An 18,932-nucleotide genomic window follows, 5' to 3' on the forward strand; every position below is an offset into this window, starting at 1 on the left:
AAAAATCGATTTTTCCCTGGCGAAAAGGGAGAGTCCCTCCTTTCTCTCTTCTTAGGGCATTTACTCTAGAAAACTCGTAAATTCTTTGTCTTTTTTGAGGTGTATGTAAATGTTTTTAAAAACTAAGGGAACCTTTGCCCGTTTTACAACCTAGGAATGTTTTGTCTCAAGGACCTGGGAGCCCTCTTTTTGAAATGTTAGCCTAACTCCCAGGGAACACCTGGGTCCGAGTTGCAAACCTACCTCCTGTGGTAACCTCCTGTGGTAACGACATGAGAAATGTATTTCCCCTTTGGATAAAGACAATTAGTAAACACAAATGGCCGCTGCAATTGCCGGGTGAATTTAGGATGACCTCTCTGTGACAACTAACTGGTGCTGTCAAGTCCTCTCTCTCTTGAGAATATGGATGTGACTGACAGGGTTGCACCTGTCTCTGCAAAAAGGGTGATTTCTTGCGGTCTTTGCCTTTCTAGCAGACCGCCTGTGAAGCGCATCACATTCTGTCTTACTCTTGTTCAATACTACAACTGTTTTCTTCCTCTCCTCTCCTCCTGTCTGCTGTCCTCCCTTCCCCTCTCCTCCTCTCCCCGTCCTCCTGTGGAGAATTTTGGGGTGGGTGGAGGGGGGCTGGTAGGTTTTTCCTTTATACTTCCCGACGGTTAGAAACCCGCCTGGCTGGAAAGGGCTTCGGGAGAATTCGGACAACCCGAACTGTAAGAAAGAGCCCCCGCCTCCACCCCCGCCTTTGCGGCGGGCGCTGTCCGCGCGCCTCCCCGCCTCACCGCAGACTCCCGTCCGCCCGCACCGTTGCGTCCCGCATCCCTATTTTTAACCGCCGCAGCGCGCACGGTCACGTGTCGGCGGGCTGGGGGCCCCGGGAGGCGCGCGCCGCGGGGATCCGGAGCCCGGAGCGGAGCCGGAGTCGGGAGGCCGCGGCGATGAGGGTCTGGAGCTCGGAGCACGTGTTCGGGTGAGGCGGGGCTTCTGGCCGCGGCGGGGTTCGGGCCGCCGCGGGGTTCGGGGTCCCGCCCCGCGCGGGGCTGACCGCTCCCAGACCGCGGCCTCGCGTCCTAAAGGGAAACGAAGGCTCTCCGCGCCTTCGCGGGGGCGTCGCTGGGTGCAGGGAGCTGTCTAGAGGGCGCGAGGCGCGCAAGCCAGGCGGGTGGCCGGACGCCGGGCCGGGAGTCCTCCCGCGCGTGGCTCCTCTGGTGGGGTGGACGCGGCTGGGACAGCACCCGGCCAGGTGACAGCGCGCACAGAAGCAGGCCGAGTCCTTCCTACAGCGCGTTACGGTTGGGGAAAGGGGCGCGGGGTCCTAGGGAGAGCAGAGGGTGCGCATTGCGACCGATCACAAACATTAAACGTTTTAAAAATGAAGGGTCCGCAGCGGCTCAGGCGCTCAGGAGAAAGCCAGATGTGGACAAGGTATGTGGAGGCTGTGGCGTGGAATGCACTTGTGGGCATGGAAGGCCTCCAAGCTAACGTGAAAAACTGGGAGCTGCTTCAAAGTGCCCTTGTGACCTAAGCGTTATCTTGGGTCTTAAGTCATCCATCTGTGACACTCTTAAATCATTCTTTAATATGTTTAAAAAGAATAAAGATTTTTAAATACCCTGACCCCACTTAGAGAAGCATTCATTCTGAAAAAATATCGTCAAGTGTAATTCAAAAATAAATTTAAAAAATTTAAAAACCGCATGAAATGGAATTGTCCTTTGGCCTTTTTACGTAAAATTGTAATAAAAATTTATCAGGTGGTTAAAACCTCTACATTATTTTTAATGAAATCTTTAGACTTGATGGAATGCAATTTTAGTGTTAATTTTTGTACAGCCTGCAGCCTTTCTCAACAGATTCCTTGAGAAACCCAGTGAAAGCCCCAGTAAGAATGATTCTTCTCACAGTTCTCCCAAGGATGGGACACAACTAGCACCATCTGGATGCCGAGGGGAGAAGTTAAGCCATTGTGTACTGTAGATGCCTGGGCAGAGGGGATGTTTTATCGTGGAATAGTTGACAACTTCACCTAGAAGTTGGTGAAATGTTGGTTGACAAGCAGAAGTGAATTGTCAACTGTGAAAAGTCACTATTGATGAAATTCACCCACTTAAAGTGTACAATTCGACAATTTTTACCAAATTAGAGTGTACAACCGTCATCACAGACCAGTTTTAGAACATTTTCATCATCCTACAAAGCCCCCTCATGCCCATTTGCAGTCACTCTCCACTACCATCCCCAGCTAACTGCTAGTCTGCTTTCTGTTTTTATAGATTTGTCTTTTCTGGACATATCATGTAAATGTAATAAATATGCAAATGTAATAAATATGCAGTCTTTTCAGTCTGGCTTCTTTAGCTTAGCATAATTTTTTTTGAGGTTCATTGTGTGGTGGCCTGTATCAGTACTTCGTTTTGGTATCCCTGGCACCCTGCCAGTAGGCACCATAGTAGGCACTCAGTGAGGGGCTGAGAAACCTCATGGAAATCAGATGCCTTCTCAAAATGAGGGTGGCTACCCACCAAAAAAATTCTAGTCAATCCTCAAGCTGCTGTGGACTAGGCAGTTATCCCCTGCCATTGATTTTTGAAGTTAAAAGCAAAGGGCCGTAATGAAAATTGACAACCTTGGAGTGCGGCTGTTTGAGGACAGTTTCAGGTAGGCCTCTGTGGCTGATGGCTTGCAAATGATGTCGTACTGTACCGTGGCACAGCACCAAATGGGAAGCCTGGCTTTCTGGCTGGGCTTATTGCAGAGTTTCCCTTGCTTAGTCCATTGAAATTCTTGATTTTTTTTTTCTTTGAGGGTCACAGATCTTTCATTTTATTTTTATACTTGTTTCTTTTTATATGTTTGTTGTATTGTCAATGACTGTTTGATTGGAAATTAATACATTTGCTCTGAAAAGGCAAGAAATAATTAGCACAAAACTTTTGATCATAGTAAGATTTTTTCCTTTGTCCACATCCCAAAGAAACCCCAGGGACTTGAGATCAGGCACAGCAGAGAGCAATATAAACATGCCTACAGAAGTGGAGAACCCTTTGGGAAAGCCATCTGAATTAGCAAGTGTATTACCTAGGCAAGATTTAAGATAGTCTAAATAGTAATGAAAAATGTAGGACTAAAATATAAAAATATAGAAAGGAGCATTTAAAAGTTGACAGGTTTATACATTTCATCCTCACAGCATTGACTTAGGTTTCAGGTAGACCTATAAAATCTTCAAGAATAGAGCCAACAAAAGTAGATTTCTGTCAGAGATTCAGGGCCATATGCTCTGTGGATTCCAACAGCTACTAGGAAAGGTCTCTAGTAGGTAATGTCCATCTCAGGGAAGTAAGGGCTTAGGAGATGATAAGTAGGCTTGCTTTCTAGCTGTGAGCAGGGGTAAGAATGCCCCTCCCCCCAACTTTTTTTTAAAATAGGAGAAATTGAACGTTACAGATAAGAGTTGAAGTACCTCCCCAGTGCTATACTCCAACCCTCCCTCACTCCACAGGCAGACAAAATTATGAATTTAGAGTTATCCTTCTGAAGATGTATATTCCACTTGACTATATTTGTGTGTGTGTTTATTCATAAAAAATATGTAATGTTGTTGTTTTAAAATAGAATGAGATCATCTTGTATAGCTCTTTTGACAATATCCTTTTTTCTCAACAGTAAGGTTTTGAGATTTGTGTGTGTCATGTATGTATATATAACATACACATATGTATATATATATCATAGCTATATAATATTCTATTGTATGAATCTGTTACAATTTATCCTTTCTCTTATTGAAAGGACATTAAGTTTCTCCCTCTTATTGCAAATGGTACTGCAGTGACCACCCTGTGTATCTTTCTGGTCTACTTTTCAAGGAACCATGTAGGCCAGCAATTCTCAAACTCTTCAGCCTTAGGACTTCTTTATACTCATAGAAAATATTGAGGACCCCAAACAGTTTCTGTTTATGCGAATTATAGCTATCAATAGTTACCATATTAGAAATTAAAACTGAGAAGTTAAATGTTTTTAATTTATTAAAATTAACAATAAACCCATTGCATTAACATCAATAACATTTTTTTTAAACCCTATACTTTCCCAAATCCCCCCAAATTAGTAAGAAGAGTAGCACTGTTTTTAAGGTTTTATTTTTATTCTTTGCTAATTTCTATAATGTCTGCCTTAATAGAAGATGGCTTGATACTCATATCTGTGTATGCATTCTAAGTTTTACAATCTGTTATTTTGGTTGAAGTATATGAATAAAACCCAGCGGGAAAAGATAGGAGTATTTTAATAATCTTTTAAAGTAACTGTGGCTATTCTTCGCTACTGTAACAAAGCAAGTGTTAGTTTCTCAAGGCAGTAGTAGTGTAAAATCTGAAACTATAATGAGCAGAGCAATTGGCTTTTTCTGTGCTTTGAATGTATCTTTCACCCAGGTATGATTTTGTGGCATCTTGCACTGCTCATTTGTGGGTTCATATGTGGGTTCACCAGGTTAGAGTATAGGGCGGTCATTAGGCTCATGGGAGCAAATAGAAGTTTTCTGAAATTCCAATTTTCACTTGAAACTCAAATTTTATCTCTGGCAACAAATGCAATCAGTTATTTTCCTTGACATAAGAATGAAGGTTCACTTTATTAATTTTTGAGAGAATGTCTGCCAAATATCTCAGTCTGAATAGGAGTTTGTCCCCTGAGTTGTTTTAAGTAGAGGCAGTAGACATGGAGAGGAGCAGTGGCTGGGCCCACCGCCTGAACAGCTAGCTGCCCAGTGCTTCCCTGGCCACCATGCACCTCCCGCGCAGCAGAAGCACTCTCTTCTTCCTAGGCCCTGGCTCTCAGAATATTAAAAGAAAAGTGTTCAGGGGTCTGGATGTAATCAAACAAATCAGTCTACTATTTCATCACAGATAGTCTTAAGAAACACCAGCATGGTTTTCCTGAGCGCACAGCAGTGAGCTGTGACCACGAGCATGGTTTGGGGCCCTGACCTTAATTTGTGGGGCGAGGCCGCTGCTGCTTTTGCAACATAATGTCAACAGGGTGAAAAAGACGAATCACCTTTTAGTTCACTGTGAAACAGTTTTTGCCTTGTTGACCTCCTGAAAGCACCTGTGAACTTCCAAGTGTGTGGACAACACTCAGAACTACTGGTCTGGGCCTAGAGTCGCTTTGGGGAGGGTGCAAGAGCACTTTGACTTGTTTGTGGCTGCCTTCTTCTTCTTTTTTTTTTTTTTTACATAATGCATTTTTTTAAATTTACTTATTTAAATTAGTTTCAAGGATACAGTACATTGGTTACACATGTATACAGTTTGTAAAACGATCCCCCCAATTGCTCCCTCCCTCCCTTGACCTTCCACCTAGCCAATGTATTCACGCTAACTGCATTCCCTATGCCATGCTCCCCATCCCCATGACCATCCATCCATTAGCTACTAATTGGTACTTCTTAAATTCTTCACCCTATTCTCTCAGCCTCCATCTTTTTTTTTTTTTTTTAACTTGCTATTATGGAAATTTCAAAAGTATGCAGAAGTGGAGACTGGAATAGTGAAACCCAGTCCCATCTCCCACATTGATAGTCACCCTCTTGCAGCCGGTCTGGTTTCATGCGTCTCCACCCAGTGCTCCTTCCTCCGTATTATTTTAGGCAAATCTCAGATATCCTATAATTTCACCCCACTTTGTGTTTCTGATACCCTCACTGTTAGGAAGAGAGAGGCCTTGTTTTTTCCTTCCCACTCCCCAGTGTGGAACCTGGAATGAATCCTCCTACCTTCCTAGGACCAGCACTGTGCTCTCTGTAGTCGCCTGCAGAGGGACACAGAGCCCTCCTGCCCTGGGGATGGCCACCGTGAGCCATGGCCATGGACTGCTTCTCCTGGGGATTAACTTCAGCAGTTCCCGTGTGCCTAACCCTGGCAGCCAAGAGCCCTTTCCGACAGGTCACACCTTCTCACCGTCTCTAGGTAAATTACCTCAGGTAGAGTGGCTTGTATCCCCCAGCTGTTCACGTCTTCCATATTCCCACATTCTCTCCAGCACTTCATGTTCCATACTTTTCAGGTTTCAACAACTAAATGAGTGTCAGGCTATTTAACCGAGAATTGTATAATACTGATTTGCTGTGCTTAAACCTTGTTATTTATAAAATATTATTAATTTACCCTTTTCTTCCATTGTTCTGTCAGTGTTAATTTGTGTGGTTATCCTGCTACAATTGGTGGAATTATTTATTATGTGAGTATTTTAAGCAACTTGTATTTAGTTTAAATTGTTAGCTAGAAAGATGCAAGATGTCTATATAAAAGAAATATTGTGTAAGACATGCTTAATACAAATATTTCCTCAACTTTTAGATAGTTTTAAGTAATTTTAGAAGGCATAACCTATTCTGCTAAAATTACTGGTTTTTATGAGAACAACCCTTAGGAACTTGACTTACAAGGCTCACAGATTATTTCATTGAGAAGGTCCGCCTATGTAACGAGGACCCTTTCTGCTTTCACATATTTCTAGATTATCCTTCTTTCCTAGGGTCTTGGGTTGATCATGTCCCTGATGGTTCTTCCTCAGAGAGGAAAAGGCTCACTCTGCATCCTACAGAGTGATCACAACCAGCCACATCTCTGCTTCTTCATCTCTTTCTGCTAAAGCCAGTGAACACATTAACTTAGCAACATGATTCCATGGTTTAAAAAAGCATTTTTGTTTGTTTGTTTTTGTTTAGAGAGCAGATTCTAGATCAGGCTCTAACAATTTAGAGACCATGGAATATAATGGGAAGATCATAAGGTAGGGAGCCAGGAGACCTGGCTCTAGTCTTGGCCTTCCTCCTAACTTTTCGACCTGGGATAAGAGTTTTATGAGGATAAAGTAGATTAATAGTTAATAAATTATACTGTTTAAAAAGGACATCAAATATGGAACAAACCCTTCAATATGTTTACAATCTTTGATATTTAATTTAGTAATTCCATTTCTAGAAATTTGTCCAAAGGAAAATTAGGCCAAATATGTTGAAAGGCTAGTGTACGCAGATGTTCACTACTGTCTTTGCAGTGCAAAACTGGAAGCAATTTAAATAATCTGCCATCAGGGAGTGGTTAAATATAAATATCCACAGGATGATCTGTTGTGCAGCTATTTATAATCCTATTTCTGAAAGTAACTTCAAGATATAGAAAAATATTCATCATCAGTTAAATATAAAATGCATATGATAAGCCCATATATTGCTCATGATCCCAGTTTAATTTTTTTAAGTGTGTTTGTGTGTGTGTGTATGTGCACCTGTGTCTAGTTCTCGAGTCTGGGCTGTGTCTACACATACTGTTCAAACATGTCTGGGTACATCTGGAAAAATGATGGTGTCATCAAGACATACTTATCTTTGCAGGGGGCACAGATGCTTCCTGGGAGCACATGCAACCTGAAGGAAGGAAGAATTGGTACAATAAGCTCTGTGGGGGAAGGTCCACCCTGAATACCCTGTGATGGTGCCTGACTTGCCTCCCACCAGACTTGTGTTTGAGGTTCTAAGCACAAACGAGCACAGACCTTGGGAAAGCAGTAGAGCAGTGAGCACCTGGTTTGGGACCTCTGATGGCAGGAAACAAAACAAGGACATAGGTATACACCCCCTCACCTCAAGGGCTCGGGGCCAGAGAAGGAACAGTAGCATCCTACTGGAGCAGCCTCAGGGAGAGCATGGAACACCCTTGGGGACTCCCACACAGAATGTGGTTACCTTTAGAAAAGTGGAGTTCTGGGTGATTTTACTTCTTCATATATTTCTTTATTTTTCAGAAACTGAACACATATTTTTATAACCAGAAAAAAATATGTGGCCACTTCAAGTCACATAACCACTTAGAAGTTGAAACGAAGTAGTTGCTTTTTCATAGCACATCAGTAGCTGGGAGCAGTAGCCTGTTCTAAATACACATAAGGCAGGTGTGTTTTTCTGTTATAATAGTGTTGAGTTGCTAAGTGTTGAGTTGATCACTTAGGACAAGGAGCCCAAGTGGAAGTCATGGCCAAGCCTTCGTTCACTGCAACAGTTCAGGCAAGAGGCAAAAAGGATGCTTACTCCCTAGAGTTCTGTCCCCTCCATGGAACAGCACGACAGACAGGGGTTGGGGAGAATTGTCCCAGAACCCCCTCTTTATGGACTGGAGGAAGGGCAAGAGAAAGAGAAAGTGCTGGGACAGGAAAAGCGCTGAGCCAGAGAGAAAGTGCTTTGGGCAAGGGTCCCCAGTGATGAGAAAGCCTCTGAATTCCATTGAATACCTGGGCTAGGAATGCAAACTTGATGAGCATAGCAGCCAGAGGCCTAAGATCTTGTCCGTGTCCCAGGTCCCTGGTGAGGCCTGCTGGCGAAGGCTTCTGATTGCCCCTTGTCTGCTCTGAGGATCGCAGGATTTGGACCTGGAGCCAAACTCCTCAGATATATTTGTTTGAATATACCTTGAATTAAAACCAAAAGCAAAAACTTTAATAGCAGTACTAACATCGATTTTCATTTTACTTGTGGCACCATCTCTGGCTCCCATGCCTCTCTGGGACACTTTACAAATCATATGGATGGCCTGATTATTGTATTTTTCCTCCCAGCCACCCATGGGACACAGTCATCAAGGCTGCTATGAGGAAGTACCCGAACCCGATGAACCCCTGTGTCGTGGGAGTCGATGTGCTGGAGCGCAGTGTGGACGGCCGTGGCCGGCTTCACAGCCAGCGCCTCCTCAGTACCGAGTGGGGTCTGCCCCGCCTCGTGAGAGCGGTGAGCCCACAGCTGCTTGCCCCTGCTGGCACCCCCAGCACCCAGCTACATCAGTATGCTTCTTCTGATACCCACTTCATCTCAGCTACACCTGCTTTGCCCTGGCCAAACCCACATCACCCCTTCTGGGACCAGCATCATCTTCGCTATACTTGCATCATCAGGCTGTACTCTCTTCACTCCGGCTGGCTCCCACCTGCAGGAAATGACAACCTTCCCTAAGAGTGTCCACCTGGGATTTCTGGGAATCCCAAGAGATGGTCTGTTTCTCTGTAAACTTCATTTAACTACCCATCTCCATAGGGCCTGACACATCTCCTGACATGTGGCACTGTTCCCCCACTCTCAGCCCCTGCCACCACTGAATCCTCTCCTTCTTCACTCCACAGTCTTGTATCAATTTGCTCAGGCTGCCATGATAAAGCACCACAGATAGGGGGCTTTCACCATAGGCCTTTGTTTCTTACCCATTCTGGAGGCTGCAAGTCTGAGAGCAAGGTGCCGGCGTGGTGGTTTTGTCAGCAGGCCGTGAGGTAAGGGTCTGCTCCAGCCCCTCCTTGCTTCACAGATGGCTGCCCTCTGGCTGCCTCCTCACGTGGCAGTCCCTCCTGCCAAGCCCAGCACTTCGCATGGCACCCTCCCTGGCCCTGCCACTGGCAGAGGGGCCTTCCCTGCTCTCCTCCTCCACCTGGTTTTCTTTTTTATGAAAGCATTTATTATTGTCATATACTCAACTCTACTGAATTCATTCGTTTAATGTCTGTCTCACCTGTTAAGACCGAAGCACCTGAAGTTGCTGCACAGGGACTGTTCATCGCTGCTGTGTAGATAAGTGATTTAGTAAATGAAACGGTATTTTGTGTTTGATGCTACAAAATGAAAAATCTAACACATCACTGTGCTAGTTTTGCTTTGTTTCTTAGATTTTGGGAACCAGTAGGACTTTGACATACATCAAAGAACATTCTGTTGTGGATCCACTGGAAAAGAAAATGGAACTTTGTTCCACCAATGTAAGCAATGTTCTAAGATGAGAAGGGTGCTTGATATTTCTTGGTGATGGTGTATAATGTCAAAGTGATCGTTTGTTTTTAATAGAAAGGCTGAAATTATTTCGTAATATTTTGTAGAATAGTGGTATCTATACTACAAAGTATAGTAGTATCTTTTTATTCCAGTATAATAAATGTGTAGAAAAATGCACGTAATGATAAATTACCACAAAGCGAACACACCTATGTAACTGGCAGACAGATCAGGAGACAGAATGCGACCAGCCCCCAGGAGTCCCCCTTGTGCTCCTTTCCAGTATCTGCCTCCCTCCAAAATAGCTGCTATTCTGACTTCCAACAGCAGAGATGAGTTTTTTTCATGGCTTTATTGAAATATAATAGACAATTCGTTGCTCATATTTACACTGTACAATTCAATGAATTTTTTTTCAATTACAGTTGACATACAATAATAATTTTAGTTGTACAGCATAGTGATTAGAGATCTATATAACCCCTCTGTGTAAATTCACAGGTGGCCTGGCAGGTGTCCCCCATTAGCCATTTCTGACAACTTACATGTTCTGTTCTCTCTCCTCTACTTGGAAAATTCCACTTCATCCTTCAAGAAAGCTTAGTTGCCGGTGAAGAGGGATGGTTCATGCTATAGTGAGGTCTAGTTGAAAGGAAATGTTTGGAGTAGGTCAGATGTGAACCTATATCCTGAAATTATCACTGAATGGTTGTATGACTGCATATGCTACTTATTAACCTTTTCTGAGTCTCATATTCTTTGTCTAAAAAAAAAGAAATCTCATAATATTGGTATGAGGATTTATGAAGGAAAATAAGGTTTATAAAATACAATGCCTGTCATAAAAATATTGCACATAAAATAATAATAGCTAATCGGAGTTTAATTGTTAATGTTGTTAAATATTTTCATACACTGTGATAATTGTAACCAATGAGACTTTTGATTTCTCTGGGCTCAATAGAAGGAAAGAGATTTCCTGGATAACCGCTTTGCTGGAATCATGAGCTGCATTGACCAATGTGGCAGCCACATGGTCTGTGTGCATTCAGGGCTCTATCATGTGAAACTCCAGGGCAGGTTGTCCCAGAGCTGGGGTCTTCCCCAGTGGGTCAGAAGCTTCTTGTTCATTTACCTGCATACTAGCCCAGGAATGTTTTGTCCTTTGCTGCTGAGGATTTGGCAGTTTGAGAGAACAGGTTTCCCCCACTATCTGACACTAGACTATTCCTATGAAACCTTTCGTAAACTAAAATGGTGTAAAGCAAAGCAGTAATCGCCTTAGGACACATCTTACTAATGGCTGCACAAAATAAATGGAGATAAAGCATAGATACTCACAGACACAGTTTTCAGCTGTGGTGGCTTGTTGCTGACGTGCTGAGTATGGCACCCAGGAAAAATGCTTGGTAGGGCCACTCTGGCTGCTCGGGGGGCTCACCACCTCCATAATGACTTGCTGCAAAACAAACACCGAATGCTATTTTCACTTTTTTTTTTTTATAAATGCGAAGATCCTCTTCAGATTTCTTTCAGCTAGTGAAAATGGGAACTGATGTAGATCTTTCCTAAAAGCATATGAGAACTTTCAAAAAGTGAGAGATACCTGCCGTTTGAAGGCCAGGCCCAGCTCAGGTTTGGGTGGGTTATGGAGAGAGAGCAGGCGACAGTTGTCAGGTACCACAGCCAGGATGCAGTTTTCCGGTGCCTTAATGTGGTGGTGCCTGCTGGGCCTTAATGTTTCTTCTGTTCTGGCTCCAGTAAGTGCTGATTTGGGGATGGAAGAGTATAGGAAGATGGTTTGGGAAGAAATGCAAGAGAAATAGAACCTAAAGCCATTGTTTCTTTTTTTTTAAGATCACACTTACAAATTTGGTGTCGGTGAATGAGAGGTTGGTGTACACAACACATCCAGAGAACCCTGAAATGTACGTCATCTCATCCTGGCATTGACACAGTGAACCCTGGGGTCAGGGTTGGGTGGGGCCTCCCCTCTCCCAGGGCTGTTCAGCCCTCTGCTTCTTGTTCTTTTGTAGGACTGTGCTCACACAAGAAGCCATCATCACCGTGAAGGGGATCAGCCTTGGCAGCTATCTAGAAAGTTTAATGGCTAACACGATATCATCCAATGCAAAGAAGGTATGGATCTCCATCTAGCCCCTGCATGTGCTCTAGCTGTTCAGTGCAGAAGAAGGGGGTGAAATGTGTAATCCCCTAAATCCTATGAGTGCTGGGCCCTCTGTCTGGTTGAGCTCATAATGCCACAGCATGTTCCACTGTTACATCTAAAACCAGTGGCAAGGGAGGCTGACCCATATAAAGAGAAAATGCTGGGTAAACCCAGCAGTTTGAACCTACCACTTCAAAGAACAGAAATATCATAGGCTCAGTTACTAAAACAAATACTGCACATCAAAAAGATGTGTGTTTACAATGTCAGGCAGGATATTTGGGATTTTGAGTCATTCCATATTTAACAGGCATTCTGTGGCTTTGGGAACCTCTCCATTTGCAAAGGTTCCCTGGAGTCTGCTGCCACCTTGCATCTCCCTCTGGCAGGATTGGGGCGTGAGCTTGGTGTAGGCGAGAGGAAAAAGGATGGACCTAGGAGGCTGTCCTCCCCGGGACTCCTGGGTGGAGGGCTCGGTCGTAGTGAGGCAGAGACTGCTCACGGGGTCCAGGTTGCCCTCCTCTCCAGCAGAGTTGATGAAGAGAGCTTGGATGTGTGGAAGTTCAAGATAATGCCGCTCACCTGAGCAGAGCCTTGGCTTTTTACCTTAGCTTACCTCACAAGCTAACATCTTCCCCTGGCTGTTCTCCCTTTGCCACCACCCCTGACTCTTCCCTTTCTCCTTTCTATCCTGGGGATTTTTTTTTTTTTTGTCAGAGTGATGCTTCATTTCATCATTTATGAGATCTTTTAGATGCTCTCTAAGCTGTACTTCCCTTACTACCTTGCTTAAGTCACAACTTAGTGGAAAACCACTAATGGTTGGCGTTTAGTCTAGTCACTAATAGATTGACCAATCTACCCTTTTTTTTTTTAAGAAAATTTAGACTTGAGAAACACATGCAGTAGCTTGGCTTTGTTCCAGGAAGGCAGGGGAACCGCAGCGCCCAAAGCAGCACACATCTTGTCCCCACTGTGAGCCCCCCCTGAGAGGAGACAGAACCTTACTGACCCTTGTGTGTCCAAGGTCTGGCTTTGGGCAGGCCCCTAAATGTTTGTGAAAAAAAAAATTAGAGGAGGAACTGAATATTGGGTGAAGCCAACACCGCATCAGACTTTTTATGAGAAAAGTCAGGGTAAACTCAGTGCAGCCAAATAAAATTCTTTTATTCACTTATTGGAGGGGTTGCTGTGTTGAAGGCCTGATAGAGAATTTCTGCTTCATTGTAGCTAGAGTTACCATTTGACAGTATCCCTAGTCAGTTGGGGAAGTGCTTGGAACAGCTGGCGACCTGAATGGGGCAGAGGAGATGGAGATGGAGGTGGAGAAGCAGGTCATCTGGGGATTCAGGGGCCAGAGCTTAGGGACGACACATAGAGGAGGCTGTGAAAAGTGGCTGCTGCTTCCCCTTGTCCTGCACACAGGAGGTGACAGTGCGGATGAGGGGTGCAAGTGTCAGCATAGCCCAAGCTATTGGGAGAATTTTAGGCAGAATAACGTAGTACCTTATTTCTGGGCTTGAGAAACCGCCTGTTTACACGGAAAAGTTGCTCACAAATGGTTACTGCTGTGTCTTCTGTAAAACTAAAGCACTTTCCTTCTGTCTTTAAATGACAGGCTTGTAGCTGCCATCTGTAGTGAGTGGCAGATTTCTTACACCATGTTGAAATCTTTCTGTGTTGCTCCAGGGGTGGGCTGCTATTGAGTGGATAATTGAAAATTCGGAAAGCGCTGTGAGCTAACGGGTTCCACATCTGCACCTTGTGATAAACAGTGGTAACTACAGTATTCTTTAACCTGGTAGAGAAGTTAGCAACTTGCTAACCATGTGCATGATGTGCGGTGCTGGAGAGTGTTTACAAGATGGAGATGCATGCACGTACGTCTCTAGCCCTGTGCTCCACAGCATCTAGCATCTTGGTAGTGAGAAAAAGCTATGCGGTTCATCTTCTTCCTAATTCATCTCCTTGTTTCATGGCAGGATTTATTTTCAAGGGAAACCTGAACACTTGTTATGCTGTCTTTAATGAAGCACTTGGTTACATTTCCTACAACTTGTGCTTGATAAAGAGGCTTTCATCAGGAGAGCCAGACAGTGTTAAAGAGCTAATGGGAGGATTTTTTTCATTTGCAGTAGGATTTGAATATTTGCCATGTGCTTTTAAAGACCATTCTGTGCCCTTGCACCAGCACTGTACTGGGGAGAAGGTCAGTACATCTCACTCACTGTGAGCCAGTGTCCAGCCATGCGGCTGCCACTGGCCATTTCCTTTTAGTGGCAAAAGCCATTTTCAGTATTTCCTTGAGCTTCACAAACATCCCTTGGTTTCTTAGGCAAGCAGTGACTGGACTGTCAGAACTGATTTGACACTTAATTGGTCAGCAGTCATCCTCATATCTCAGAAGAGAGTCAAGAGTTTCCTGCTGCCGTCTGTTTGGGGAACCCTTACACTCCTGCCTTGAAACTCCTCATCCTGTTGACTTGCTGTTGCTGTGCTGCACTGGGCCCTGCTTCCCATGGTCGGTTTGTCTGTCTCCCTGCCTGCCTGCAGCATCTGTGTACACATTTGTGCCTCAGTCAGCAAAGGAGAGCCGTGTGGTTCAGGTTTCTTTAAGAGCTTCTTACTGATTTTGCTTAAGTCACTGAAGCCTAGGTTTGCCAGACACCGTCATCTTGAACTCAAGGTCATGGTCTATTGCTGGGTCTCTTTTCTTCCATGGATGCACTACTAAGGTGACCACATGTAGACAGCCTGCCTGCTGGGTGAACATGGTTTGTGTGGGGATTGTGGTATATGCGATAGTGTCACTTTGAGATGTGGACTCTGTCCCATTCTATTTCCTCATACACTAGAGCTAAATTGCCTCAATCTTTAATCAGATGCCTCACCCAAAAAATCAAAGAAGAAGGAAAGAGAGAAAGAAAGGAAGAAAGAAGCGAGTCCTGAATACGTTCACTGGCCCAGTCTGAGAGAGATGTGGAATCTGCTGGGATCTGCCACCAGCCTGCTCACAGCCTCCACCAGCCTCCTCTGTGGTGACCTCACAGGATCAGAGGCCAGGCCAAGGTGCAGGCAGAGTTCTAGTCCACTACAGAGTGAGACCCAGAGGAAGAAGACCTCTAACAGGAGTATGAGGGCCATGACCTGCTACTCCGCTGTCACAACTGCTGAGCCAGGGTCTGGGATGCTGGCTATGCCCACAGCACCGCCACCCGCATGCCAGCATTTAGTCAGTTGTTCTTGTGCCTTTGTCTATTTTCTCCTTAGCAACAGCTTTCAGCTCTTTCTGGCCAACTCTTGGGATCTTACTAAATATCTTTTTTCAGATTATTCCCCATTTCCCTCCCATGTCCCTTAATTGACAGTCTTCACTGCCACTGTCTTCACCCATCTGGCTACCATCTGTCACTTCAGATGTCGTTGCCGTGCACCCTCTTCTCCCCCTCATCGCTGCGCAGATCTGCACATGCTAGAGTAAGGGCACCCACCCCCGGCGGTGACACGTGTGGTTGACAGTACCGTGAGATCTCCGTCCTTGGCCTGCAACTAGTTTGTCCTGTCCTCCTGGGACCAGTGACCCCAAGTCCTGAAGGCCCATGTCATTTCTCGCTATTCAGACCTGTTCACAGGGAGAGCCACTGTTATGAGGTCGCAGCAGTAGTGCTTATGATTTTAAGGACTCCGCTGTCCTGTTAGCTTCAAGGCACTTGTAATTGAGAGTTTTAATTTTCCCATTTTCAAAAGTAAAATGTAAAATCTCTTTCAGTATGTTTCAAGTTATAAATACTGTAGAGAAGATCTCTTCTGTAAAGGATGGGTAGAACAATGTTTCACTGTTTTTTTAGACAATGCTTTTTATTTGATAATAGTACTTCCAATCCAAAATGAAATTACATTCATTTTTATTTTTATCAACCTATTTTATGCACATAGCTTAAGGTAAAATAGAGTTAAAAGATTTATGGAAAAAACTATTTCTCTTACACCTTCTACAAAGCAAGGTTTGACCCTTTGAAAGGATTCTCAACTCTTTTGGCAGTTTCTGCCATTTACTTATAGATTCCTAAATAAATAAGTGAATTCTGCCAGTTCTTGAGTCAACGATTTTAGACACTGTCTGTTGACTTCCCGTTGTGGTAGATTATTATTTTTTCTCTCTTACATCTCCCTTTCTCATCTTCCCCAAAATAGCTATATCATAATTTATGGTTAAAAGCACAGAGTTTCCATACTTTTGAAAATACATTACTTTTATTACCAAGCCAAACAGTATGCCATAATTACATTTTCTTTCTTATATAACTGTTTTCCCTTGAAGATAATACTTTTCGTCTATTTAATTTTATTTTTTAAAAGTCCCTGGCTGAGTCCTTCCACACTCTTTACCCACTCTCTGTAGTACCCTGCAATATTTTCAAACTTCTTAGGTAGTACACACCTTTCCAGTTTCCCTGGCGACATCCTTCCTGGAAGCCCAATCTTACTCTCCCCTGACCAAGCAGCTGTGTGGTTGTCATCATTCCTGGGCATTTTCTCAACCTGTCTCCTTTCCTGGAGCCCTTGTCTCCTGGATTCCCTGCCTTCCTTTCTCTCTTTCCTACCACTAACTGGGGAAGGACATCTCGTAGTAGCTTCTAAGACTTGGCACATCTGAAAATGCCTCTTCTGTTCTCATACCTCATTCATAGCTTGGCTGGACATATAATTCTAGATAAAAAATACCTTCCATTAGAATTTCAAAGGCATTGCTCCATTGTTTTCCACTTTGATTCTTCATCCTCCGTTTGTGGCTTCCCCCACCCCCCGCCCCATCTCTAAAAGCTTTTAGGATCTCTTTATCCTGATGTTGTGAAATTTCATATGAGTAAGCCTTGTTTGAAAGGGTCTTTTAAAATTCACTGTGTTGTATGTGTTTAATTCCTGGTTTTGATATTGTACTATAATTATGTAAGATGTTATTGGGAGGAAGTGGGTGGAGGATACATAGGGTGCTCCTGTACCATCTCTGCAGCTCCCTGTGACTCTATAATAATTTCAAAATTAAAGTTCAAAAAATATATAAGTAGCGATATCATGGAAAATAGCAAAGGTGGGCACTCTAAGATCAGTCCCTCCAATGAAACAATCAGTAAGCTGGCAAAAAAAATGACAGAATCAACTTTTGTAGAATTCTGGATTCTAATCAAATACTTACACCAACCTGGGAAGTGGTTAATGAATTTTAATTAACCGACCCTACAGGTTCGAGATTTGCCAACCTCCATAATCATGTGAGCCAACTCCTTAAAATAAATCTACATACACACACACTCTCTCTCTCTCTCTCTCTCTCTCTCTCTCTCTCTCTCTCTCCTCATTCTGTTTCTTTAAAGAAACCTAATACACTATTGAAGCTAAGTTGGTAGCAATCCAAACTAGATTTTTATACATCTAAGATGTTAATTATAATCACCAGGGTAACCAGTAAGAAAATAACTAAAAAGATACATAGAAAAGGAAACAAAGGAAATCAAACGGGTATACTAGAAAAAAAAAATTAAACACAACATAACGCAGTGTGAAAAGAATTCAAGAACAAGAAGATATGAAATTTGTAGAAAACAAAGAGCAAAATGTAAGAAGTTAGTGCTGCTTTAGCAGTAATTTAAAAGTAAATGGATTAAATTCACCAATTAAAAGACAGAAGTTGGCAGAATGGATAAAAAAACATGATCTTACTATATATGCTGCCTCTTAAAGACTCACTTTAGATCCAAAGACACAAATAGGTTGAACGTGAAAGGAGGGAAAAAGATATTCCATGCAAATAGTAACCAGAAGAGAAATGGGTAGTCATACTAATATCAGGGAGAAAAATAGACTTTAAATCAATAATTGTTACAAGAGACAAAGAAGGCCATATTGATAAGAAGGTCAAATCATCAAGAAGATAATATACACTCCAAACTATATAACCCAATAAGATATGAAGTAAATATTAGCAGAACTGAAGGGAGAAATAGATAAAACTACAATAGTTGGAGACTTCAATAATCCTCTTTCAATAATGAATAGAACATCTAGACAGAAAATAAATAAGGAAATGGAGGACTTAACACTAAACCAACTTCATCTAACAGACATCTAACAGACATATATAGAACAGTTCACCCAATAACAGCAGAATACATATTTTTCTTAAGAACACATGAAATGGCATAGACCATTTGTTAGGCCAAAAACAAATCTCAAGTTTAAGAAGACTGAAATCATACAGAGTATCTTTTGTGAACACAATGAAATGAAATTAGAATTCAATAGCATAAGGAAAACTGGAAAATTGACAAATATGTGAAATTTTAAAAACATCTAATAATAACCAATGAGTCGAAGAAGAAATTACAAGTGAAATTATAAAATATTTTGAGACGAATAAAAATGAAAACACATGAATATGTATGGGATGCAGTGAGAACAGTGCCTAGAGGAAAATTCATAGTTACAAACATCTACATTAAAAAAGAGGAAAGATCTCAATCATTAACCTGACTTTAAGAACCTTGAAAATGAAGAAAAAACTAACCCCATAGCTATGCAGAAGGGAAGAATGATAAAGTTAGAGAGGAGATAAAACAGAGAATAGAAAACAATAGAATTATTGAAACAATAGAATTAATGAAAATTTGGTTCATTGAAAAGATCAGCAAAATTGACAAACCATTATTTTAGTTAGACTGACCGAGAAAAAAGAGGATTCAAAGTAAAAAAACACGTGAAAGTGGAGGCATTTCTATAGACCTTTCAGAAATAAATGGATATAAGAGAATACTCTGAACAATTATACACCAACAAATTAGAAAACGTAGATGAGATAGGCAAATTCCTAGAAACATACAAATTAACGAAACTGATTCAAGAAGAAATAGAAAATCTCAACAGATCTATAACAAGTAAATAGAC

At 42.7% G+C, this 18,932-nt stretch overlaps 1 protein-coding gene across 2 annotated transcripts; it reads left to right on the forward strand.

The window, feature by feature from the left end:
• Positions 1-686: 686 nt before the first annotated feature.
• PRELID3A (PRELI domain containing 3A) lies at positions 687-17,560 on the forward strand. Of its 2 annotated transcripts, XM_039846258.1 has the most exons (7): positions 687-973; positions 8,626-8,794; positions 9,718-9,807; positions 11,678-11,748; positions 11,857-11,959; positions 13,680-13,767; positions 14,873-14,953. In XM_039846258.1, the coding sequence occupies exons 1-6, from the start codon at positions 942-944 to the stop codon at positions 13,731-13,733; spliced, it is 519 nt and encodes a 172-aa protein (XP_039702192.1). In that variant the 5' UTR covers positions 687-941; the 3' UTR covers positions 13,734-13,767; positions 14,873-14,953. The 2 variants fall into 2 exon arrangements, with proteins under 2 accessions (XP_039702192.1, XP_039702181.1); XM_039846247.1 differs by lacking the exon at positions 13,680-13,767 and having other exon boundaries at positions 14,873-17,560.
• The last annotated feature ends 1,372 nt before the right edge of the window (positions 17,561-18,932 follow it).

This window comes from Pteropus medius, unplaced genomic scaffold (genome assembly GCF_902729225.1).
Source record: "Pteropus medius unplaced genomic scaffold, Ma_sr-lr_union100, whole genome shotgun sequence".
NCBI lineage: Eukaryota > Metazoa > Chordata > Mammalia > Chiroptera > Pteropodidae > Pteropus > Pteropus medius.